We start from the raw sequence: 26,306 nt of genomic DNA, 5'->3' as shown, positions 1-26,306 counted from the left end.
GTAGCTGTTGTAGAAATTTCTTTCATATCAAGTTTGGCCACTGCATTTCATTAACTGGACAAGACTGAATTTTCCAAAATTAAAAAAAAAAAAAAAAGTTCTCAACTTGCAAACAGGTCCCAAAGGTACAACTTATGTTGGTTTTCTGGGACTCAGAAGTCACCACCAGGACAACGAACAAGCCGTGACTGTGTTTAGCCTCCGGGGTCAGTCAACAGAGGTCGTCCTACCTACAAAGGGAGCCAAACTGCAGTGCAAGCACAATTAAACACACACACAGATAAAAACATCACCTCTGTGCAATAATGGTAATGAATGAAATAGTGCCGTTGATTAAAAACCACCTTTGATTTATCCAGAGGGCTGGCACGAGCTTAACTAGAGGCAGATGACTAGTCAGAGGTTTGTGGAGGCATGGAAGGACCTCGAAGGCAGGTTCTAAAGTGTGAGATACGGGGCTGGCAGGGGCTTTACTCAAGCTTGGTAACATCTGATTTAATATCCACAACTAGGTCAGCTTCTTACTCCAAAGCTGTATGGAAAGAGGGGGAGAAATCGAGGTTGGGACTGGAGAGAAATACTCCTCAGCGGAGGAGAAGAGCGTGGGTGGGAATGGGGACGGGTGCCCGGGATCAAAAGGGCACAGCCTTGAGAACAGACTAGTTTAAAGGAGGGCTGGGAAAGGGATGCCGGTGAAGGAGCGAGCTTAGGAGAAAGTGGGACTCCACTGTGTAGAGGAGTCTGCGGGGTCCCGCCTGTATCTGTGGGACGGAGGACAGGAGGGCAGGCGGCTGCTCCCAGGGCAAGAGGGCACTGGAGGGGCGGCAGCCAGGGACCGCCATCAGCTCAGACCTCACTGGGGCACAGAGCTCTGCACAGCCTCCATATCTGGATCTAGTAGTAAAACCCCGAGGACCAAAGGAGCAATGACACGAGACGTGCCCACACCCTCGGGAGCTCCATGTCCATGCCCGCTGCTGTCCGCGGGCGCGTGAAGGACACCTAACCGGGTTCCTCTGAGCTGTTCCAGAGAATAGTCATGGTGCTGGAAAGCCTAAAGGCTGGAAAAGCCCAGGCCCCTCTCACCAGCGCCTCCCAGGAGACCCAGGGTCAGGGGGCGGCACCACTCTGAAGGCTTTAGCCCAACAAGGAGCCCCCCTGCCGCCACTTCTCCAAAGCCGAGTGAGCCCCTGACACTCTTCTCCGGGCTTTTAATATGGACGCTTCTCACCCTTCCTCTGACAAGTGTTTTAAAATCGTCAGGGCAAACATTTCTCCTGCTGGGACGGCAGCTGTCGATAGCCGGAGAAGCACCCTTCAGCCAGTCACTTCATCAGAGGGATCAGTCTGGGCGCGCTTTCTTCCCAGAGGCCCCGAGTTATCCTCGGCAGGTGGTGAGCCAGCTGCCCGGGTGAGAGCGGGCTCCCCCGGAGTCGGCTTAAGCAAACTGTTCGGTCACAGCCCAGAAACACACATGCTTGAGGGTACCCACTCTTGTCCTTGAACAGCCAAAGCCTCTGACAGTCACACGGGCCGGAGCTGAACCCCAGCTCTGTCACTGCAAGTCATCCAACGCTCCAAGCCTCAGTTTCTGAGCCCATGAAATAGGGATGAAAACACTTCCCCCATAGGTTAGCGTGAAGACTAACTATGTAATAAGCAGAGAGCCTAACATCCACTTATTCATTCTGGCTTGATCCAGGCCAGGCAGGGTGCCAGGAACCAGGGCTACACGGCTCACAGCCTGGCCCACAGGGAGCGCCCAGCCGATTTGTCACTCCCCTTTTCCTTGGAGCATTCCTGTGATGGAGGCCCCAGTCATGACGCAAAAACAAGGGAGACACCAGAAGACACTTCTTGGAAAAGAAAAGTCATGATCATTCATGGGTCCAGTTCCAGTCGGTCACTCGGGCCCACGCACCATGACCCCCACGGAAAGACACAGGGACCCCAGAGCAGAAGGAGCCAGGCAGGGGCGGGGGCAGCAGGGCGTGGAAAGCGGGGTCTGAGTGAAGAGGACGCCCGCTCAAGTGAAAGGCACGTGCCGACCCATCACGAGGAGGAAGCTGCTACCCCGCTCAGGCCATTTTGTCACGGAGCAGCGGAGGACGTAGTAGAGGCTGGGAGACCCTGAAAGGCAGTCTTCCTGCTGGTCTGCCCCCAGACCCACACATGGGATCAAGAGCGACACCAGGAAGCTGGCTCGGGGGGACCTCTGGGGGCTTTTGGAACTGAGCCACCAAAGCTGCCCCGTTTGGGGACGTGGTCCAGCCACTGCGGCTCTCCGGATGCTCAGAGGAACACGGCTATGATTTCCTACCTTCTGAAGGGCCTTGTGGGGCAGGGGCGGGGAAGGGAAGGGCAGCCTTTGCTGAGTGCTTGCCGTGCAGCAGGCACTCTGGATACGTTATCCCAGCTGTTCCCCTCCATGACCCCAGCTGCTGGGCATTGCTACCCATCTCACAGATGCGGAAACGGAAGCAAAGGAAGCTTCCCCGAGGACGCCCGGCTTGGGTAGGTGGAAGAGCCGTGTCTCCACCCCATCCAAGTTCCTCCTACCACACTGGGCTGCCTCCAGCATCCGGGAGCTGGGACCGGGTGGCACGGCCTGGATGCCCCGGATGGGCTGGACACACGTCAGGAGAGCTGACTGGGCACAGGAAGGAGGACAGGGTGCCCTGCCCATCCAGGGCCCTGGAGGCTCCAGGGAAAGGACCATCTCCTTTGCAGCCAACAAATGAAAAGTTCAAGGCCTCGTGTGCCTCCCAGGCCTTAACAGCCAGGCTGGGGGCGATGGTCTAAGGGGTGGAATCTGCAAGAACCAGTACCACTTAGAACTGAACGAGCTCAAGCTCTTCGGGGGCTTTTGAGGAGACGGGCTGATGTGGTGTGCCGGACAGCTGACTCATAAAGCCGGCGGCACTCGGGGCCCTGGTGGAGTCGAAGACCAGCGCTCCCCGAGGCCGCCTCAGCCTGACGCACCAGAGACGTTTCCTTAGGAAGATTACAGACTGAAATGATAGCACCAGAAATAATTAACCTGTGAGCAGATTTTATTTAAGTGTTGATTCACGGTTGTTCTCTAAGCCAACAGCCCGTCAGAACTATAAATTAACGAGATAAAATGTTGCTGGCCCTCCATATTTCAGGCCGGGTATTGACGTTTTAGAATCCACAGATTTTTAACTGTATTGACTGAGGACACCAGGATAAATGGCCTTGGCGCCAAATTCCCATTAACGACAATGGGCACTGAGTGACTAATTCCCAGAGCGCTGCGGTGAGAACGCCCTGCGCTGCTTTCTCCTGGCGGGGAGTTCTAATTAGATTGAAATGGAACAGCCAAATCACCAAGGGCGGAAAGAGGCAAAGCAAGTGAAAAGGAAGATCAGACTCGGTGACAAGAAAGGACAGAAGTCAAACGAGGCCGAGAGCCACGGGGGCTGTATACAGCCCCCGCACGCCCTGGGCCAGGTGGGGTGCCGGAATGCGGCGTGGGCGTGCGTGCAGACCCCACTCCGGCGGCCCCTGATGAACCCACCCCCGCCTCACGTGCACGCACGCTGAGCAGCTGCTCCGAGCCAGGCCTGGCCACGTGACAGAGACACAAAGACCACCTGGATGGGCCCCATCCTCAAGGAGCTCCCACACTAGCCATGGAGATGGACACAGAAACCAAACCTCTCAGTGGCAGAGGCCCCACCCAGGGGTTGGCGGCCTTCCCCAAGGGCAAGGCCAGACCCCTGGACCCTACGCACCAAGCAACAAAGGACATCCAGCACGCTGACCATGGTAGCCCCAGCCCAGGTCCTGTACAAGTAGCTGCTGAAGGAATGAGAGGGGGCCTTCAATAGGCAAACTGGGTGGTGAGCCCATTCCCAGCAGAGGGGTGGGGGGCAAAAGTGCCCCCTCACCTCCCCGGGGGGACGGCAAAGCCCTGAGGGCCCGGCCATGCTTTCCCTGTCCCACCCAACACACCACAGCTAGAGGAGCAGCTGGGACCGGGCCAGACAATGTTCCCTCCAGCGAGTTCTACCACCAGCTGGGCAGGGCTGCCACATCCCCTCCTGAAGCTCCCCACCCAGCCTCGGGTCACCCCCAGCCCGCTACAGCCACCAGGGAGGCCTGCCCAGGGTGCACATGGAGCCATGATTCTCTCCTGCTCCAAACTCAGCAATGGCCCCTACTGCCACCTGCTGCGGCAGTGCCTAACTGGCCAGGTGAGAGGACTCTCTTCGAACGTCTGAAAATGTCAGAGCCCCCCCCCCCACTCACTCACTCACACACACACATACACACACACAATGGCAATGTCTGCTTAACATCTGTTGATTGAGAAGATAGATCATGACAAAGGGCCGCTAGGAATCCATTAATGTTATCAAATGAACTTGTATTTGATTAACACGACAGCATCACCAGCATGTGAGAAGCATCCCTTCTCCACTCTTGGGCAGGCAGTGCAGGTACCCATGGGTGCTCAGTGACACTGGACTGGGGAGCGGCATCTGGGGAATGCACACCCCACAGGCCAGGAAGCGCATGGAGCCCGAGCTCCCCTTCCTGCACCCCCAAACTCACTTCCCCCAGCTCCCTGCACCCCACACTTCCACACACACCACGTGCTTCATGTTCCTGAACTCCGTCCTCATTCCATCTGCTGAGAACCCACTTCCCTCCCCCTCCCCAGCCCCACTCCATCCTGATTCTCTGTCCCCCAGTTCCTGCCTCAGCTTGGGTCCCACTTCCTCCAGGAAGCCTTCCTTGATCTCCCAGGCTAGATGTCCTTGCGGTTCCTATATCTCTCTCCATCACTGTACCCTGGGACTCTCTGCAATTCTGTCTCCCCCAGTGGATGTGAGCTCCTCCAGGGTGGATCCTGGGACTTATTCACCTCTGTGTCTCCAATACCGAGCACGGCTTATTGGACACACAGGTAACAAAGTATAACAGTCAGGCAGCTGGCTTCGGAGCCTGGCAGACCTGTGTGCATCCTGGTTCAGCCACTTCCTGGTTGTGCCCCGTGCCTGTGTGTGACGAGGGGATTCCGGTGGTGCCAGTCTCAAAGGGTGAATGGGCCCTCACCCCACATGTTAAGCTGCAGCGGAATGCCTTGCACACGGTCGGTGCTCAGTGACAGTACCTACTGCTGGCACCAGCGACCCAACTGTCACCGTCACCCAGGGCACCAAACCCCCTAAGCCTCGACTCCCTCTCAGAGGGGCTCACAGGAAGAGCGTGGTCTTTGTTGCCAAAAAGAACACCGTACACTCAGCACTGTGTAAAGGGCCCAGGGTTTGCAGCTGCACGGACGTGGCTCCAAACCCCCACCTGCCCTGCACCACTGGGAGGCCCTGAGCCAGTCACTCGCCCCTTGCAGCCTCAGTCTGGTCACCTGTGAAATGGGGATAACAATGGCTGGCAGGATTGAAATGTGTGCAAAGCCTGTGGCACAGTACCAGCCGCCGACACAGCCAACAGCCTGGTCAACACCCCACTGACGGCACATGGGGCCCAGCCAAAGGAGCTGCATGGCCTCAAAAGGGTCGTCCCTCAGTGACCCAGCAAGAGAGGAGGACACTCCAGGTGAGCAACAAACCCGCTGCATCCAAGCTGCGGGGCGGAGCTGGGTGGCTGGACCCCGGAGTGATCACCCCCTGTTTGCCAGGCTCTGGGAGAGGCACGGACCCCAGGACCACCACAGCTGGGCCAGGCAGGCAGGGGCTGCCTGAGGGCTCGAGGGACGCCCCGGGCACTGGTGTGAACCCAGGCCTCCCCTCCTGGTGCTGGCAGCGATGCCCAGCAGAAAAGTGACCCAGGAGGAACCCAGGGAGGAAAAGGCAACGTGGGCGCTGAGGGCAGCCGGCCCGGGGGTCAGGGGCAAGGCTGGAACCCAGGTCTGCGCTCGCTGGCTCTGTTCTCGCCCGAAGCACAGACAGGCCCCCGCTCCAGGGCTGTGGCCGGATTCGTGCTCGACGCGCCGGCTGCATCGGAATGCCGGGGAATGGAAAGTTCCTCCCACTGACTCCTCTCTCCTCCTCGCGCTGCTTGTCGAGAGCCCCCTTAGGATTTAGCCAGCGCGAATCCATCTCGCCCAAATGCCTTTTCAGTGTGGGCATGAAAGCAGAGCTCATTTGCTGGCTTTCCGTACGAGCTGGAATCATTCCTTACAGCCTTTCAGCGACAGTGAATTGACAGGAATTCTAAACTGATTCCAACCAAAGGACGCTGTGATAAAGCTAAATCTATCTCAGTACAAATTGCATGTCAGAAGTTGATTAAAAAGCCACCTCTATCCAGCTCCACAGGTTGGGGCTGGGACAACCTTGGGACTCTGTCCTCCGGGCAGGTTGGCAGAGGTCCACTGTGAAGCCTACGGGCCAGTCTCGGTTTCAGGCAAACAGCCTGGAGACAGGCTTGCCGAGTATGAGTCTCCCCTCGTCCCGTCTGCCCCTGCCCTGAAACCGCCTGCAGCTGGCGGCTGCAGAATCCCCCTCCCAGAAACCTCCCCAGTGAGAAAGGCGCCAACTCGGAGGAGGGGGCGCCTCGGGGTAATGAAACACACCTGTTTCGAGGTCTGTTAGGTGCAGGGCGGAGTCGAAGCCACCACTGAGGATGCGCTGGCCACAGGGGGACCACCGGGCGGCCCGCACTGCCTCACTGTGCAGGGAGTAGGTCTGCAAGCAGCTTCCCGAGTCCACGGCGTTCCACACCTACGAGGCAAACACAGCGCCAGATGTCACAAGCGGGGGCCTGATCCTGGGGGCTCAGCTCAGCCCCTGTGCACGGGGAAAAGGCTCTCACAGTGGAACTGGATTCCCAATATTTTACCATCAAAGCAACATCCAGATGTTAAACTTCTCTTCGTGGAAATGTAATAAGGCCTTGGGACTGGCAAGTCGAGGGGGAGACTTTCACAAAATTTTTTCTGGGGGTTAAGGGAGCTCACAAGGAAACAGCATGTCCTGTGTTCTGCCGCTCACCTGCCCAGCCCTTCACACCTGATTCACACCTGCTCACCACCAAAAAGTTCCAGCCCAGCCTCACCTGCACCTCTGACATGTGTCCTCCGAGACAGGACTTTCTGAGACCTGTAGTGGATGCCGCACCAGGCCAGGCTACCTGCACGGGTCCCGCTTTAAGACTAAGATCCAAAATAGAGTCTGCCACACCTGTGTTTGCAACCAGGCAGAGCAGATCTCTGCCCGAGGGGCAAGCTGGCCTTTTTTCTGGGAGAGAAAGTACTGCCCCTCACTCCCCCCTGCTTTCCCTGGGGAGCGAGGCTTGTGGCAGAAAGCCCTATGTACACTTAATGACCTCTGAAATGTGTTTTTAGGCCCTCAAGTATGGAACGGTACATTCCAAGGGCCAGGACCACTTGTGCATGAAAGGGCTGCGTTCGGCTTCCCACCAGCTCTCCCAGGAAACTCTGCCGACCACCACACACCCCAGGGAAAGGCCGGCAGGCGAGGAGCCCAACCAGGCTGGCCCAGGGCCTGGCACGCGGAGGTGCTCAGCAGTGCTACTGTCCTCCCTTGGTGTCACTGCTGGAAGAAAGGGATGCTCTCACCTGCCATCCAAGGTGGGTCAGAGGACTGAACACAGAAGCAGGAAGGCACCCACAGGGCCTCCTGTGATGCTCCGGCTTGCCAGCCTTGTGACTTGGCTGAAGCTGGGCCTCTTCAGGCCTCAGTCTCCTCGTCCATATAATGGGCATAAGAAGAGCCCCGTCCCAAGGGCAGTGGTGAGGAATGAGCGAGGGCTGGGCACACCGCACCGTAGCTGGAGCACAGCAGGAGCCACGGCGCCGGAGGCTGTGCTTCTTGAGGCAGGTAGTGCATGCGGTTCTTAACAGCAGGATTCCCTGACCCTCTCTTATTTCCTTGATAAGAGTAAACCCAAAGCGTGCCCACACAGATCCACAAACTGGATGTGAGAGATAAGCTCCCCTTTCAAGATGAGAAAATTCACCCCGCCACATCCTGAAGGTTCTCAAAATGCATAGGATGAGAGCTCTGAAAGCGTATTTCCCGGGCATACGGAAATGTCTAAGATTAAGAAAACAAGAGGTCAAGGGTAGCCTTGAAAGAATGGTAAGACAGCTCAGTTCCTTTCTTCCTAATTAGGGGTCAACAGCTGGGGTTTCAGACTGAAAAGCAAAAAGTAGCAACATTTACATTTAGAAATACGAACAGAGATAACAGAGGAAAGAGCCAGAAGACTTCAAAGTGAAGTGAGAATTCATGGCAGAAACGCAGAGCACAGGGAATGCTGTTTTCTCAAAACTATGTGCAAGTATGACTTGAAAGGAAAAAATAAAGTAAAATGAATGAACTAGATCTACAGGGTTAACTTGGCTAAACAGTGAAAAGATAATATTGAATACATAAGGCAAGCGCATATATGCAGTACGATGCCATCTAAGTTTTAAAAACACATGGAACACCACCTCACACCCAGCAGAATGGCTTCTATCAAAAAAAAAAAGAAGAAGATATGTGTTGGCAAGGAGGTGCAGAAATCAGAACCTTTGTACATTGTTAGTGGGAAGGCAAAATGGTCCAGCCACTAGAGAAAACAGCAGAGCAGAACTTCAAAACATTAAGCATAGACTTACAGTGTGATCCAGCAATTCCACTTGTGTGTATGTGCTCAAAAAATTAAAACCAGGATCTCAAAGAGATATCTGTAACCCGATGTTCACAGCTGCATTAGCCACAACAGTGAAAATGTGGAAGCAACCCAAGTGTCCACTGATGGATAGATGGATAAACAAAATGTGATATATATATACATATATATATATATATATATATATACACACACACACAATGGAATATTACTGTCTTAAGAAGAAATGAAATTCTGACACAACCCACCACATGGATAAACCTTGAAGACAACACGCTAAGCGAAATAAGCCACTCACAAAAAGACAGAAAGTATAATTCCACATATGTGGGGTCCCTGGAGTAGTCAAAATCATAGACGTAGAAAGTAGAACGGCGGTTACCAGGGGCTGCGGGGAGGGGGAAATGGAGACTTTTTAATGGGGACAGAGTTTCAGTTTTGCAAGATGAAGAGTTCTGCAGATGGATGGTGATGACGGCTGCACAACAATGTGAATGAATGTACTTAATGCCGCTGAACCTACACTTAAAAATGGCTACGCTGGTAACCCTTATGTGTATTTCACCACAATTTTAAAAACACACATGAAGCAAAACTCTATCATGTTTCTTTGTGTACTTGTAGTCAGACTATAAAAAATATGCTTGGAGAGGGGAGAGGGAGAGGGGCAGGGTTGGGGGATGGGAGCTGTGAACACTACACTGTATTTCCCCTAAAGAGAGGCAAAGAGAGCGTGAGAGGGCTTCCCTGGTGGCACAGTGGTTGGGAGTCCGCCTGCCGATGCAGGGGACACGGGTTCGTGCCCCGGTCTGGGAAGATCCCACATGCCGCGGAGCGGCTGGGCCCGTGAGCCATGGCCGCTGAGCCTGCGCGTCCGGAGCCTGTGCTCCGCAACGGGAGAGGCCACAGCAGTGAGAGGCCCGCGTACAGAAAAAAAAAAAAAAAAAAGAGAGAGCGTGAGAAAATGAATGTGCTCCAAAGCAAATATGCCCAAATGTCCCCATCTATTAAAGTCATTCATTTAATCATTCATTCAGCAAACACTTCCTGGGTACCTGCTATCAGCTAGGTGTTGGGAAAGGAGGAGAAGGAGGTGGTGGGGGACGAGGAGGGGGTGGCTCATAACCCTAATCAAAGACGGAGGAAAAAAGAGACCTTAAACCCGGTGGCACCAAGGCCGAAAGCAGCAACCAGAGAGGTCTGAGTTCCTGGCCACGGCCTCCTAAATCAGCCGCGGAGACATGTTTAAGGAAATCCATCAATCCGTAAATTATCCAGTAACTCCCCTCTGAAATGAAAAATGCATACTTGGCTCTCCTGGTTGATATAGACACAACGATAGCATCAGAATCAATGCACCCCAGTCAGCCACTTCTCAAAGTAACCAGGGTGAGGGAGAGAAGAATCTTTGCTAATCGCTCTCCCTAATTGAATTTAATGTTTGCTGTCAGGTTTTAAAGATTAATTCCCAAACACCGCGCAGCCTGAAGTGTGTACCTTTTTTCAATTAAGTAATTAGAGAGCCCAATCTGCCTTCATGGAATTAAGGAGTTAAGTCTTCTGTCACATGTGCTAAGATGACTTGCTGTATTAACTGGAGACATTCTACGTGTCCAACAAAAGTCAGATTTAGAAAGAACATGACAAGTGAAATGTGGTGCAGGTGCACGTTCACTGCAGTTTCCGTGTTCTGCTTACTGAGACATGGCCCCACCAGGAGTTCCTAACAGTCTCTCAAGACCTATAGCTTTAGCCACGGGTCACCTTCTCTCTGCCTACCTGCCTGACTTTTGTTTTTTATTGGGTTGGCCAAAAGGTTTGTTCAGTTTTTTCCATAAGATGGCTGTAGTAGCACTTAGTTGTTTTTAACTTCATTCAAAACGATTTTGTTAGATTGTATGTGACAGCTGTCATATCAGCGTGCATTTAAAAAAAAGACTTACCGACACATGCACCCCAATGTTCACTGCAGCACTATTTACAATAGCCAGGTCATGAAGCAACCTAAATGCCCATTGACAGACGAATGGATAAAGAAGATGTGGTACAATGGAATATTATTCAGCCATAAAAAGGAATGAAATTGGGTCATTTGTAGAGACGTGGATGGACCTAGAGGCTGTCATACAGAGTGAAGTAAGTCAGAAAGAGAAAAACAAATATCGTCTATTAACACATATATGTGGAATCTAGAAAAACGGTACAGATGAACCGGTCTGCAAGGCAGAAACAGAGACATAGACATAGAGAACAAATGTATGGACACCAAGGAGGGAAAGGGGGGGTGGGATGAACTGGGAGATTGGGATTGACATATATACACTAATATGTATACAACAGATAACTGATGAGAACCTGCTGTATAGCACAGGGAACTCCACTTCACTGTACGGTAGAAACTAACACAACATTGTAAAACAGCTATACCCCAGTAAAAATAAATAAATAAATAAATACATCAAAATTGGTGAATTTTTGTGTTGCCATTTTAATACTGAAGACGGAAAAAAGAAAGCAACATTTTCGGCGTACTATGCTTTATTATTTTAAGAAAGGTAAAAATGCAACTGAAACACTAAAAAAGATTTGTGCGGTGTATGGAGATGATTCTCTGACTGATTGAACACGTCAAACATGGTTTGCAAAGTTTCACGCTGGAGATTTCTCGCTGGACGATGCTCCATGGTCAGGTAGACCAGTGGAAGTTGATACCAATCAAATCGAGACATTAATTGAGAACCACTCAGGAGACAGCTGACATACTCAAAGTATCCAACTCATGCGCTGACAATCATTCGCAACAGCTTGGTTATGTTCATCACTTTAATGTCTGGGTTCCACATAAGTTAAGTGAAAAAAACCTTCTTGACTGCATTTCCACATGTGATCCTCTACTTAAACATAACGAAAATGTTCCGTTTTTAAAACAAATTGTGATGGGCGATGAAAAGTGGATACTGTACAATGATGTGGAACAGAAGAGATCGTGGGGCAAGTGAAATGAACCACCACCAACCACACCAAAGGCCAGTCTTCATCCAAATAAGGCGATGTTGTGTATATGGTGGGGTTAGAAGGGGGTCCTCTATTACGAGCTCCTTCCAGAAAACCAAACGATTAATTCCAACAAGTGCTGCTCCCAGTTAGACCAACTGAAAGCAGCACTTGACGAAAAGCATCCAGAATTAGTAAACAGAAAACGCATAATCTTCCATCAGGATAACGCAAGACCACATGTTTTTTGATGACCAGGCAAAAACTGTTACCGCTTGGCTGGGAAGTTCTGATTCATCCGCCGTACTCACCAGATATTGCACCTTTGGATTTCCATTTATTTCAGTCTTTACAAAATTCTCTTAAGGGAAAAAATTTCAATTCCCTAGAAGACTGTAAAAGGCACCTGGAACAGTTCTTTGCTCGAAAAGATAAAAAGTTTTGGGAAGATGGAATTACGAAGTTGCCTAAAAGATGGCAGAAGGTAGTGGAACAAAAGGGTGAATATGTTGCTCAATAAAGTTCTGGGTGAAAATGAAAAATGTGTCTTTTATTTTTCCTTAAAAACCGAAGGCACTTTTTGGCCAACCCAATATTATAAAACAAATACAATCTCTGTAAAAAATACTCAGATTATACAGAAGTGCAAGAAGTAAAACCCCGCAGGAACCAACAACAGGATGGCTGTTTCTCTGATTACACTGTAAATAAGTGTTCTGCAAAAAATTTTTCAAAACAAACAAACAAACAAAAAAAAACAGAAAAACACAAAGAAGAAAATAAGAGGCAGCTATCATCCCACTACCTGGAGATAATAGCTGTCAGACTTCTGGGTGAATCTTTGCCTCCCGTTTGGCCCTGTCCTGCCAGCTCCTGCCCCACGGACCCGCCTAGTTCAGTCCCAGCTCATGGACTCCTGTTTATCCTCGACAGTCTCTGCTGTCCCAGGATATCATTCTAGAGACCGCTGTCAGGCTTGCACAGCTTAGCACAAGCCTGTGCAGCCAGTGCCCAAGCCTTCATCAGGCCATTTACCTGCAAAAGTTTTGGGAATCCTTCAGGGCGTGTGTGTATTCAAGGGCTGGAATTGCGTTGAATCCACAGACCAATTTGGGGAGATGTCCTAACAATATTGAGTCTTCTGATGCATGAACAGGATATATCTCTCTTTTTATCAATATTTAGGTCTTTAATTTCTCTAAGCAATGGTTTATAGTTTTTTGATAGAAAATCTTGCACAACTTTTGTCAAATGTATCCCTATTTTTTTCATGTTGTGATGACATTGTAAATAGTATTTAAAATTTTTAAATTTCAGGTTCTTTTCTAATGTAGAAATACAATTAATTTTCTATATTGACCTTGAATTCGGCAAACTTGCTAAACTATTAGTTCTAAAGGGTTTTTTTTTTGTAGATTCAGAAGAGTTTTCTACATAGACAATCACATATGTGAACAAAAAGAAGTTCACTTCCTCCTTTCCAATCCAGATACCTTTTATTTCTTTTTCTTGCCTTATTGCACAGGCTATAATCCCCAGAACAATGCTGAATAGACACGGTGTGAGTGAACACCCCTGCCTTGTTCCTGACCTCATGGGGAAAGCAGTCAGTCTTTTACACAGTTAAGTAAGATGCTAGAGGTTATGTTTTCATAAATGCTCCTTAACAGTTTGAGAAAATTATCTTCTATTTCCAGTTTGCTGAAACTTTTTATCAGGAATGAAAGCTGGATATTGTCAAAAGCTCTTTCTATATCTCTTGAGATGATCATCATATGGTTCTTCTTTTATAGTTCATCAATAGGTTGTATTATATTAATTGATTTTCAAATATTAAGCTAAACTTGAATTCCTGGGACAGATCCTACTTAGTCATGACATAAATAAATAAATAAATAAATAAATAAATAAATAAATGTTGGATTGATTTGCTAAATCTTATTTCTTCTCTTGGTTTGGTACCACAGTAATGGTGGCCTCACAGAACAAGTTGGGAAGTGCTTCCTCCTCTTTGATTTTCTGGAGGAGTTTGAAAAGAATTGTGTATTAATTTTCTAGGGCTGCCATAATAAAATACCACAAACTGGCTGGTTTAAACAATAGATATGTATTGTCTCGTGGTTCTGGAAGTCAAAAGTCAGAAATCAAGGCAGGATTGGTTCCTTCTGAGGGCTGTGAGGGAAGGATCTGTTCCAGACCTCTCTTCTTGACTTGTAGATGGCTGTCTTCACGCTCACATGGTGTTCTCCTTCTATGCCTGTCTGTCTTCATATATCCCCTTTTTATGAAAACATAGGGACTTCCCTGGTGGTGCAGTGGTTAAGAATCCACCTGTCAATGCAGGGGACACGGGTTCAAGCCCTGGTCTGGGAAGATCCCGCATGCCAGAGAGCAGCTAAGCCCATGCGTCACAACTGCTGAGCATGCATTATAGAGCCCAAGAGCCATAACTACTGAAGCCCGCATACCTGGAGCTTGTGCTCTGCAAGAGGAGAAGCCACTGCAATGAGAAGCCTGCTCACCACAACAAAGAGTGGTGAGCAGTCTTCTGCTCACCTGCTCACCACAACTAGAGAAAACCCACACACAGCAACGAAGACCCAACGCAGCCAAAAATAAATAAATAAATAAATAAATTTTTAAAAAAGAAAAGAAAATGAAAGTCATACTGGATTAGGGTCCATCCTAAAGACTTCATTTTAACTTGAATATCTCTATAAAGATCCCATCTCCAGGGCTTCCCTAGTGGCACAGTGGTTGAGAGTCCGCCTGCCGATGCAGGGGACACGGGTTCGTGCTCCGGTCCGGGAAGATCCCACGTGCCGCAGAGCACCTGGGCCTGTGAGCCATGGCCGCTGAGCCTGTGCATCTGGAGCCTGTGCTCCGCAGCGGGAGAGGCCGCAGAGGTGAGAGGCCCGCGTACCGCAAAAAAAAAAAAAAAAAAAAAAAAAAAAAAAAAATCCCATCTCCAAATAAAGACATATTCTGAGGCACTGGAGGTTAGGACTTAGAAATACAAATTTTGAGAGAGACACAATTCAACCCATAACAAATTGGTCCTATTTCTTACTTAAATGTTCGGTAAAATTCACTAGTGAAGTTTTGGGGCATGGAGTTTTCTTTATGGGAAGGCTTTTAACTATGAATTCAATTTCTTTAATAGAGACAAGGCTTTGGAGTTATCTAATTTTGTCAGTGAGCTTTTATTGCTTGAGTCTCTCAAGGGATTTATCCAGGTCATCTAAGTTGTAGAATTCATTGACAGAAAGTTGATCATAATATTACCTTAGTACTCTCTTAATATCTTTAGAATTTGTAATTAAGTCACTTCTCTTATTCCTAATATTGGTAACTTGTATGTTTTCTCTTTATTCCTGATGAGTGGCTAAAGGTTTATCACTTTCACTGATCTCAAAGAACCAGCTTTTGGCACCACTGACTTTTCTCTACTGTTTATCTGTTTTCTCTTTCAATTATTTCTGCTTTTTCTTTATTTCCTCTCTTTTGCTTACTTTGGGTTGTATTTGCTTTTCTTTCTTTTGTATGTAAAGTGGAAGCTAAGATCATTGATTTGAAATTTTCTTCTTTAATATAGGCATTAATGCTATAAATTACCATCTGAGAACTACTCTAGCTACATTCCACAAAATTTTATATGTTGTGTTTTCATTTGCATTTGGTTCAAAATACTTTCTAATATCCCTATCAGTTTCTCCCTGAACCCAGAGGTTAATTACAAGTGTGCTGTCTAGTTTCCAAATATTTGGGATATCTGTCATTGATTTTTAATTTAATCTTATCACCATTAGAGAATATACTTTGAATAATTTCAATCCTTTTAAATTTACTGAGCCTTGTTTTATGGCCTAGAATATGGTCTATCTTGGTAAACATTCCATGTACACTTGAAAAGAATGTGTGTTCTGCTGTTGTTACATGGAGTGTTCTATCAATGCCAATTAGGCCAAGTTGGTGATAGTGTTGTTCAAGTCTTCTACACCTTTACTGATTTTCTGTCTACTTGATCTATTGATTATCGAAAAAATGGTGTTGAAAGCTCCAACTATAATTGTATATATGATTATTTCTCCATGCAGTTCTATCAGCTTTGCCTCATGTATTTTAAAGCTCTCTTATTAGATGTATACATATTTATGCCCTTAATGTTTATGTGCCCAAAGTTAAGTATCTAGTGTTATGTCCTTTGATGAATTGACCCCTTTCTCATTATAAGATGTCTCTCTTTATCCCTGCTAATATTCTTTGCTCTGAAATCTACTTTGTCTAATATTAATATGGCCACTCTTTTTTTTAATTACTATTAGTATGGTATATCTTCTTCCATCCTTTTACATTTAACCTTTGGTGTCTTTTCATTTAAGGTTTCTTGCGGGTATTGTATAATTGGGTCTTGCCTTTTTATCCAACCTAACAAACCTTGTCTTTTTTTTTTTAATTTATTTATTTTGGCTGTGTTGGGTTTTCGTTGCTGCACACAGGCTTTTCTCTAGTTGTGGCGAGGAGGGGCTACTCTTCGTTGCAGTGCACAGGCTTCTCGTTGCGGTTGCTTCTCTTGTTGCGGAGCATGGGCTCTAGGCACGTGGGCTTCAGTAGTTGTGGCGTGCAGGCTTCAGTAGTTGTGGCTCGTGGGCTTTAGAGAGCAGGTTCAGTAGTTGTGGCACAGGCTTCCCAGACCAGCGATCAAACCCATGTCCCCTGCATTGGCAGGTGGATTCTTAACCACTGCACCACCAGGGAAGTCCCCAAACTTTGTCTTTTAAATGGGTATTTAGGCCATTTTATCCACTACTGATATGGTTTGGGCTTAAATTTGCTATTTGTTTTCCATTTATCTCGATTGTTCCCTCTTTCCTAATTTTTTTTTGGCCTTCTTCTGGATTGAGTAACTTTTGTTACTTCATTTTATCTTTTGTTAAGAGTATCTTTTGTTACTTCATTTTATCTCCATTGTTAGATTACTAACCATAAATCTTGGTTTTGTTTTATTACTATTTGCTTTAAGACTTACAGCATACATTTGTAATTTATCACAGTCTACCTTCAAGTAATATTAGCACTTGCCTTAAGAATCATAACAATCATAATAACAATATACACCATTCCTCCTATCTCAGCTTTTATGCATGTTATCATATATTTTATACCTACATATGTTATAAACTCCACAAAACATTGTTATTATTTTTACTTTAAACATAAATCATCATTTAAAGTGATTTTTTAATAAAAAGAAAAATATTTACATTTACCCACATATTCACCATTTCTGGTGCTCATCATTCCTCTGTGAAGATGTAATTTCTATCTGGCATCACCTTCTTTCTGTTTCAAGAACTTTAACATTTCCTTTAGTGCAGGTCTGCTGGAAATGAATTGCTTCAACTTTTAAATGTCTGAAACAGTATTTTGCCTTTGTTTTAAAAAGATGTTCTGCTGGGTTTTGAATTTTGGGTTAACAGTGGTCTGTTTGTTTTCTCTTGGTACTTTAAGTATGCTATTCCACTGGCATCATTTCCAATAAGAGGTCTGTTGCCATTCTTATCTTTGTTCCTCTGTATGTAACTTGTCTTTTTCTCCCTCTCTGGCTGCATTTAAGATTTTTATCTTTATCATTGATTATAAGAAATTCCATTATGATGTACCTTGGTAAACTTTTTCCTCATATTTCTTGTGCTTGGGGTTCATTGAGGTTCTTGGATATATGGGTTTCTAATTTTCATCAAATTTGGAAAACTTTCAGCCATTCTTTCTTTTATTTAAAATTTTTTTCTTTCTATTTATTTATTTATTTTTAATTTTTGTCTGTGATGGGTCTTCGTTGCTCCATGCAGGCTTTCTCTAGTTGCTGTGAGCAGAGGCTACTCTTTGTTGCGGTATGTGGGCTTCTCATTGCAGTGGCTTCTCTTGTTGTGGAGCACGGACTCTAGGCGTGCGGGCTCAGTAGTTGTGGCTTGTGGGCTCTAGAGCGCAGGCTCAGTAGTTGTGGTGCACAGGCTAAGTTGCTCCATGGCATGTGGGATCTTCCCGGAACAGGGCTTGAACCCGTGTCCCCTGCATTGGCAGGTGGATTCTTAACCACTGCGCCACCAGGGAAGCCCTCAGCCTTTATTTCTTTAAATAATTTTTTCTGTTCTCTCTTCCTCTGAAGACTCCAATTTCATGTATATTGGGTAAGCTTGAAGTTATCTCACAGTTCACTGGTGCTCTGTTTATTTTTTTCCCCAAGCTTTTTACTCTCTGTGCTGCATTTTAGATAGTTTCTATAACTACGTCTTCAAATTTGCTAACCTTTTCTTTTACAGTTTATGATCTGCAATTAATTCCATCTAGTGTAGTTTTCATCCAAAACATTTTTTTTTCACCTCTAGAGTTCGATTTGGACCTTTCTTCTGTCTTCCATGTCTCTCCTTATTCTGTTCATACTTTTCTCCACCTCTTTGTATATATAAGGCATATTTATAACAGCTGGTATAACGTTATTTACTAATTGTATCATCTTGCCATTTCTAGGTATGTTTCTATTTATTGATTTTTCTTCTCATCATAGTTCAGATTTTTCTTCTTCTTTCACATGCCTTTGTAATCTTTGTTTGGAAGCAAGACACAGTGAATTTTACTTTAGTGGATTTTTTTTTTATTTTTGTATTCCTGTAATAGTCTTGAGGTTTGTTCTGGGACACAATTAAATTACTTGGAAACAGTTCACTTCTCGCCAGGATAGTCTCTAAGCTTTGATAGGAGGAAAAAGAGCAGCATTTATCTAGGGTTGTTTTACTCCATTCCTGAGGCAATACCCTTGTGAATTACAAGGATTTCCCACTCTGGCTTATGGGAATATGACGTATTCTTGGTCCTGTGAGCTCTGGGGATTGTTCATCCTGTTCCTTTCAAGTGGCTCTTTCCCCACCTTGGGGAGTTTCCTCCTACACGTGTGCTGATCAGTATTTCACTGAAGACTTTGAGGGAACCTCCTGTAGGCTCTGGAGCTCTCTCTCTCTCTGGGCAGCTCTCTAGTCTCTGGTTCTCTATTCTGAGAACCAGAACTCTAGAGAGAACTCTGAGAACTCTAGCTGCCTTGCCCTTCCTGGATTCCAGCTCTGTCTCCTCAACTCAGGAAGATCACTGGGACCCATCTGGGTTTCTTCTCCCTGTGCTATAGTCCAGAAACTCTCATCGGGCTGTAAGCTGCAACAATCTCAGGGCTCATCCCATTTTGTTTCCCCTCTCTCAGGGATCACTGTCTACACTACCTGGTGTTCAGTGCCTGAAAACCACTGTTCCTTATATTTTACCTGTTTCTTTTAATTATTTAAGATTGAAGCATAAATCTGGTCCCTATTACTCCATCTTAGCCGAAAGCATAAATCCCCATAAGTTATTTAGAAGTATGTGATTTAACCGTCAAATGTTTATGGAGTTTTTCTTACTTTTCAGTATCTTATTATTATTTATTATTAATTTAATTCCACTGTGATCAAAGACTTGGCTTTCTATTGTTTAAACCCTCTTTTAATATTCATTTATTTACATTTATTTAGGCTGTGCCGGATCTTAGTTGTGGCACACAGGATTTTCACTGCAGCATGTTTTAGTTGCAGCATGCATGTGGGATCTAGTTCCCCAACCAGGGATTGAACCCGGGTCCCCTGCATTTGGAGCATGGATTCTTACCCACTGGACCACCAGGGAAGTCTCTAAGCTTTTTTAAATGTATTGATATTTGCTTTATGTCCTAGCACATGGCCTACCTTAGAGAAGTACTATTTGAATTTGAAAAGCATCTGTACCCAGCATTGTTATGTATAGTGTTCCATAAATGTCAGTTTAGTTAAGGTAGTTGATAATGTTATGCAGATCTTCCATCTTTATTGATGGGTCTAGTTGTTCTATCAACTACTTAGAGAAGAGTGTTAATATCTCCAATTATGACTATGGATTTGTTTATTCTCCCTTTAATTCTATGAAAACTTTTTCATGTATTTTGAAGCTCTGTTTTTAGGTACACAGATTGTTACGTCTTCCTGATGAATTAATCATTTTATCACTATGAAAAGTCCCTCTTATCTCTGGTAATACCCTTTGTCTTGAAGTCTATTTTATTGGTTAGTATTATAATACTTCCAGTCTTCTTATGCTTACTATTTGGATGATATCCCTTTATTCCACCTATTTACTTTTAGCTTATTTGTTTCTTTTTTACTTGAAGTGCACCTCTTGTCAACAGCATATAATTTAGTCTTGCTTTTGTATCCATTCTGACAATCTCTTTTTTTTTTTTTTTTTGTGGCCTCTCCCGTTGCAGAGCACAGGCTCCGGACGCGCAGGCTTAGCGGCCATGGCTCACGGGCCCAGTCGCTCCGCGGCATGTGGGATCTTCCCGGACCAGGGCACGAACCCGTGTCCCCTGCATCGGCAGGCGGACTCTCAACCACTGCGCCACCAGGGAAGCCCTGACAATCTCTTTTGATTGTAGTGTTTAGTCCATGTACATTTAATGTAATTGTTGATATGAGCAGATTTACATCTACCATTTTGCTATTAGTTTTCTGTTTTACCTCTGTTTTATTCCTCCTTTCCCCCTTTACTGCCTTCTTTTGAAATACTTATTTTTAGAATTCCATTTTATCTATTGGCTTCTTAGCTATGCCTCTTAACCTTTTTAAAGTGGTTGCTCTAGGGATTATAATATACATGCTTAATATTTTATTTTTTTCATCTTTATTGGAGTATAATTGCTTTACAATGTTGTGTTAGTTTCTGCTGTATAACAAAGTGAATCAGCTATATGTATACATATATCCCCATATCCCCTCCCTCTTGAGCCTCCCTCCCACCCTCCCTATCCCACCACTCTAGGTCATTGCAAAGCACCGAGCTGACCTCCCTGTGCTATGCAGCTGCTTCCCACTACCTATTTTACATTTGGTGGTGTATATATGTCAATGCTACTCTCTCACTTCATCCCAGCTTCCTGTGCCCCCCGTGTCCTCAAGTCCATTCTCTACGTCTGAGTCTTTATTCCTACCCTGTGACTAGGCTCTTCAGTACCATTTTTTTAGATTTCATATATGTGCGTTAGCATACAGTATTTGTTTTTCTCTTTCTGACTTACTTCACTCTGTATGATAGACTCTAGGTCCATCCACCTCACTACAAATAACTCAATTTCATTCTTTCTACGGCTGAGTAACATTCCATTGTATATATGTCATGCTTAATATTTTAAAGTCTTCTTATAGTAAATTGTACCAGTTTACATAAAATATAAGAAGCTTGCAACCATAAATGTCTTCTCCAACCCCCATTCTTTACACTATAGTTGTCATATGTATTCCACCCATATATGTTATAAACCCCACAATGCAATGTGAAAACGTTTGCTTTAAATAGTCATATGTATTCTCTTAATTTAAGAGGAAAAAATAGTCTTTTATATCTTCCCACATATTTGCCATTGACAGCCACTTCAATCCTTCCTAAAGATATGAGTTCCTATCTGGTATCATATTCCTCCATCCTAAAGAACTTCCTTTAACATTTCTGTAGTGCACATCTGCTTCCAATGAATTCTCACTTACTTCTCATTCATCTGAAAATGTCTTTATTTCACCTTCATTCTTAAAGGATACAGAATCATGAGTTGAGAATTTTTATTTCTCTATCAGCACTTTAAAGATGCCATTCCAGGGGCTTCCCTGGTGGCACAGTGGTTGAGAGTCCGCCTGCCGATGCGGGGGACACGGGTTCGTGCCCCGGTCTGGGAAGATCCCACATGCCGCGGAGCGGCTGGGCCCGTGAGCCATGGCCGCTGAGTCTGCGCGTCCAGAGCCTGTGCTCTGCAACGGGAGAGGCCACAGCAGTGAGAGGCCCGTGTACCGCAAAAAAAAAAAAAAAAAAAAAAAAAAATGTTTTCTATACCAAATGATGCAAGTTCCCTCAAAGTAAAGGTTGAGGAGGAACTTGATCAGAATCTGTAAGTACATGAGCATTTTCATTAGACAGAGAATTCCAAGAAATTATTCTCTCGTTCAATAAGGTCAGAACAAAGGGAAGGAGTTTTAAATGCCAGTAGAAGATGTAAAGGAGCAAAAAAGAGTTTTCTTTGCGTAAAAAGGATTAAGAGCAAGATGTCTGCAGAGGTTGCTGAAGAATGTGTGGAGAGTGGAGGCGGGGGCTCTAGAGGTCATCACTCCACCCTCCTTGTGGAGTGGGGAGGAGCCCTCGGCGGCCTGCAGGGCCCCCAGCAGGTGGTGCAGCCTGTCCAGCGGTGGGGATTGCCCGACTCCAGGAGGAGCTGGAGCCCCTTCTGAGAGCACTGCAACCTTGGACATTATTCTGAGACAAAATACCACCTCACCTCATACCTCCAGGTAACAGTAATCACGCACTCAACGGTACTACACAGAAGCCGTGTTTTAAGCACTTCACAAGAATTAACTCAATCTTTACCGCACAGTAGGAGGTGGGTATTATTATAAACATCATTTGACAGTTGAGATAACTGAAGCACAGAGAGGTTATCTGCCCCAGGTCACATGGTGAGAGGTGGAGCAGAGAATCAGACGGGGGCAGACTGGCTGGAAAGCCTTCAGGCTTAACCATCAACGCTCACCCACCTCCCACCTGCAGTGTGCTCTGCGGTCCCATACACGGCTCTGGACTAATACAACACAAAGTCAGACTGAGCCCTCTTCCCACTGACAGCCCTTTAGGGACGGATGAATAGACAAATGGACAGATGAACAGATGTATGGACAAATGTACAGAGGAACCAAAGGATGGATATCCTAGTTTTGAGTCCTCTATAGCTTGGACAAGCAGACCTCCCTTCTGAAATGCTACCCAATTTGTTTATTATTAAGCTGTGGAACAGAAGAATGCTAAGTATCGTGCCCTTTGGTCATGAGAAACCTCTACCACCCTAGAAGTAAATCGTTAATTCTTTAGGTTGGGTGCTATTTTTGAACAAGCCACGGCCATCTAGTTGCACACTATCGCATGGTAGACACCACCACCACCACCCTGCCATGTTCGCAAGAACAGCCTGAGATTCTCTGGCACCAGGAGGACCTGGGGTTCCAGCTCTTCTGCAAAATAAGGATGAGATAGAATCGTCAAGATTCTAAAGACCTGGGCCCCATGAGTGTCAGGTGCCTTTGCAAATTAAGATACACTTGGTCTCCGGCCTCAATATACACAGATCCTATGAGTCTAAGAACTCAAAAAAGAATGAATGGTTTCGGTGACTGAATGCTGGCTCCCAGCAGCACACCTGTCTTTTAGTCCTGCAGTGCCATGGATTCTACTGCTTGCCTGGTGTCCATGCGCCCACCTTCCTTGGAGAACCACGCATGCCCCACTCGGCTAGTGTGTTGCACGAGGCACTGGCTCAAAGCTTCTACAAAGGACACGTAACCCAGTCCTGGACAACCCGAGGCACTGGGGTACAAGCCCAGGGCTGCAGCAGGCAGTAGAGGGGAAGAGGCATTTCCTCTCTATTGGGGCTGCAAAGCAGTAGCCCTGAGGCTGAAAGGGAGCCACCACAGGGGTGGTGTGTCCCTGGGACCAGGGCACACCTAGAGACAGAGAAGGTGAGACAAAGACATGAGGACATCTGACCCCTGAGTGCAGCCACGCCTGAAGCTAAACAGCCCTCAGCATTGTCACCCTTGAACCAACAGATTCACTTTTTTGCTCTAAGCTACTAGGAATTGAGTGTTCTATCACTTGGAACCAAGAGTTCTAACACAAATCCACTGTAGAATTTTTCCAGAGGTCAATGTGAGTTTTATTGATAGTTAGCTTCTAACACCACCTTTTCTCTCTCTTGGAAAGCCCATCTAGTCTCCTCAAATTTCCCCCCTTCTCCACAGTTTCTAAGCACTACCGCAGCCCATCAACACAGGTAGAATGCTCTAGGTCTCAGAGCTGGAGCTCACGTAAACACTGCCAGGTGCTCTTCCAGACCAGCGCACCTCAGGGGGAACAGGAAGGGCAGTTAGAGACTTTTCCAGGCTGAATGTCACATCTGCCCTTGAGCCGCAGGCCTCTCTCCTCCGTGGCGCACCTACCCTAAAGCCAGATCACCAAAAGGGGCTTCGTACTGCTCCCTACTCTTTTATGCTAAGAAGTACTCGTTCTCAAAACATGCCCGGGGAAAGAGGAGGGTGTGACCTGGTTAGAAGGAGTCATAATATCATACTTTAACTTCTGTGCATCACTTTCCACAGTACTTTTCCAAATTACGGAACCATGTGATCCTCACATAGACCCATGAGGTCAGCAGGGAAGTTACCTCCATTTTACAGATGTGCAAACAGAGGCTTTGAAAATTGGGCAACTCTCATTCATTCACTGGGTTTATTCCACAGATATTTATTTATTCAGGGTCCACTACGTGCCAAGAACACTGCTCACTGCTAGAATCTCCGGGGAACAAAACAGCTCACAAGAGTCTAATGAAAGAAAAAGATATTAAGCAAATGTACAAACGGGTATTACAACTGGGGACAGTGCTAAGAGAAAAGAGCTGGCCTCCAAGAGATAATAATAGCAGGTGAAGCTTAATTCTGACTGGGGAGGTGGGCGGGCTGCTGAGGAAGGTGGGAGGTGGGAGGGCGGGGAGAGCCAGCCTGCAGAGAGGCCAGGGGCCCCATGTGGATGGGAGCGCAGCAGGGGCGGGCAAAACAGATCAGAGAACTTTGGAAGTGTCTCCCTCCACAAAAGATGGGGAGCTGTTGAAGGGTTAAACATAGGAGAGAAAAGCAGGAGTCAGCTTTCCTTTTGAAAGAACAGTCTGCACAGGAGGCCAGAAACCTGTGGGGAGACCAGTGAAGAGGACGACCAGAGGGGAGGGAGCAGGCCGGGGCTAAGGACACACTGGACGTCATTTTGGAGAAGTGTCACCAGGACCTGGGGGTGGATCTGACTGGCAGTGAGGTGGAAGGAGAGAAGCTGAGAAGGTGGGATGCTGCAGGCAGAGGGGGCACCACTGGAGGAGTGGCAGGGAAGACAGACGGGGACAAGGGACAGTAGTGGCAGGGAGGTGGGACACCCGCCACCTGAGCCGGGGGAGGAGCCGGCTCGTGATCAGCGTGTCTGCTTCACCCACGGGCAGGGACGGGCTGCGTGCAGCAGTCACTGAGTGGGGGCCCCTGAGAGCACGGCCTGACTTATTTCCAGTGGTCTCCAACTTAATCCTTGTGCAGGCCCAGGCTGGGGGGTCCTGGTGTCCTGGGTGTCACACACAGCCTTGTCCCCGGGGAGCACCTCCTGACAGCTTTTCCAGAGACCCAGCTAAGTCCCCCACCCCACCTGATGCCAGCCAGGGCAGGACCCCCCAACAGGGTGACCACTCTCAGAAAGTGAGGCCACTCAGGTCCTGCTGCCACGGCAACCGCCACAGGCCAGCGCCAGGCTGTCTCTGCTCCCCAAAGAGGCCTTCCAGCGCAGCCCTGAGGGCAGGCTCCGTCAGGCCCACACTGCCCACCAAAGCCACGGTTCTCACCAGCCCTCCGTGAGGGGGTTTGGATGGGGGTGGTCATTCTCATTATGATTTCTCACTACGTATTAAAAAACAAAACAAAACAAAAAACGCAGGCCCCTCACCCTAAAACGCATGCAGACACCCAGCAAGGAGGTACGCTCAGAGCCTTCTGGCCTTAAGGCCTTATGTGGCTGTGGGCTTCTGCTGGCCACGCTCAGGGACTCCATACGGGTTGCAAATGGACCCAGTCTAGTGGGAAAGCCTCCAGTTGACCTGAGAGCCACCCACTCACCTGCCCAGCCTCACCTCTCACCACCACCTCACCTGCGCATCGCCCTCTAGCTAGGCTTCCCAAACTCACCTTGCTCTTTGCGACCTGTGGCTTTACACATGCCCTTCCCTGTACTCGAAGCAAATTCCTCCCTCTCCACCACATTGGCCCCTACTCTTCCCTCCAGTCTCAGCTGAGATGTTCCTTCCTCCAGGAAGCCCTCCTGACTATATATAGTCAGGATATAATCCTGGGATATAATCCCAGTGGATATAATCCCAGTGGATGTTCCCATCGCGCTCCATGCTTTCCCTCCTGGAGGGCTGGATGCACCATGTGGCAGTGGTTGCCATCTGACCTCTTTCCTGAAGACAAGTAAAGAGTGGTCACTGTGGTCGGGACAGAGTGGTCGGTGGCACTGTGCAGCTATATGGACTGCTTTGTTCTTCCATTTTCAGTCATTACTCCTTTCTCCCATTATTTATTTATAATGTTTTTAAGATTATGAAAGAAACACATGCACTTATATAATAACCCCCACAAGGGCTATCATTTCTTTTTTTTTATTTATTTTATTTCTTTTTTATTTTTGGCTGCGTTGGGTCTTTGATGCTGAGTGCAGGCTCTTCTCTAGTTGCAGCGAGCGGGGGCTACTCTTCGTTGCGGTGCGCGGGCTTCTCATTGCGGTGGCTTCTCTTGTTGTGGAGCACGGGCTCTAGCCATGCGGGCTTCAGTAGTTGTGGCACGTGGGCTCAGTAGTTGTGGCGCATGGGCTTAGTTGCTCTGCGGTGTGTGGGATCTTCCCGGACCAGGGCTCGAACCCATGTCCCCTGCATTGGCAGGCGGATTCTTAACCACTGCACCACCAGGGAAGCCCGGGGCTACTATCACTTCTTTAGACCC

At 47.1% G+C, this 26,306-nt stretch overlaps 1 protein-coding gene and 1 long non-coding RNA gene across 3 annotated transcripts in view; both read right to left on the bottom strand.

The window, feature by feature from the left end:
• Nucleotides 1-26,306, bottom strand: part of WDR25 (WD repeat domain 25) — a 142,190-nt gene that overhangs the window by 53,494 nt on the left and 62,390 nt on the right. For both annotated transcript variants that reach the window (XM_049706513.1, XM_004262400.4), the window contains exon 3: nucleotides 6,566-6,713. In XM_049706513.1, coding sequence (XP_049562470.1) covers nucleotides 6,566-6,713 — 148 coding nt within the window. The remainder of the gene's footprint in view (nucleotides 1-6,565; nucleotides 6,714-26,306) is intronic.
• The window catches only part of LOC125963626 (uncharacterized), a 40,407-nt gene continuing 25,185 nt past the window's right edge, over nucleotides 11,085-26,306 (bottom strand). Inside the window, exon 3 of the long non-coding RNA XR_007475832.1 lies at nucleotides 11,085-13,956. This is a non-coding gene — a long non-coding RNA (uncharacterized LOC125963626). The remainder of the gene's footprint in view (nucleotides 13,957-26,306) is intronic.

Source organism: Orcinus orca, chromosome 2, assembly GCF_937001465.1.
Source record: "Orcinus orca chromosome 2, mOrcOrc1.1, whole genome shotgun sequence".
Lineage (NCBI taxonomy): Eukaryota > Metazoa > Chordata > Mammalia > Artiodactyla > Delphinidae > Orcinus > Orcinus orca.
The sequence above is the reverse complement of the archived record's forward strand: the minus strand, read 5'-3'. Positions and strand labels throughout refer to the sequence as shown.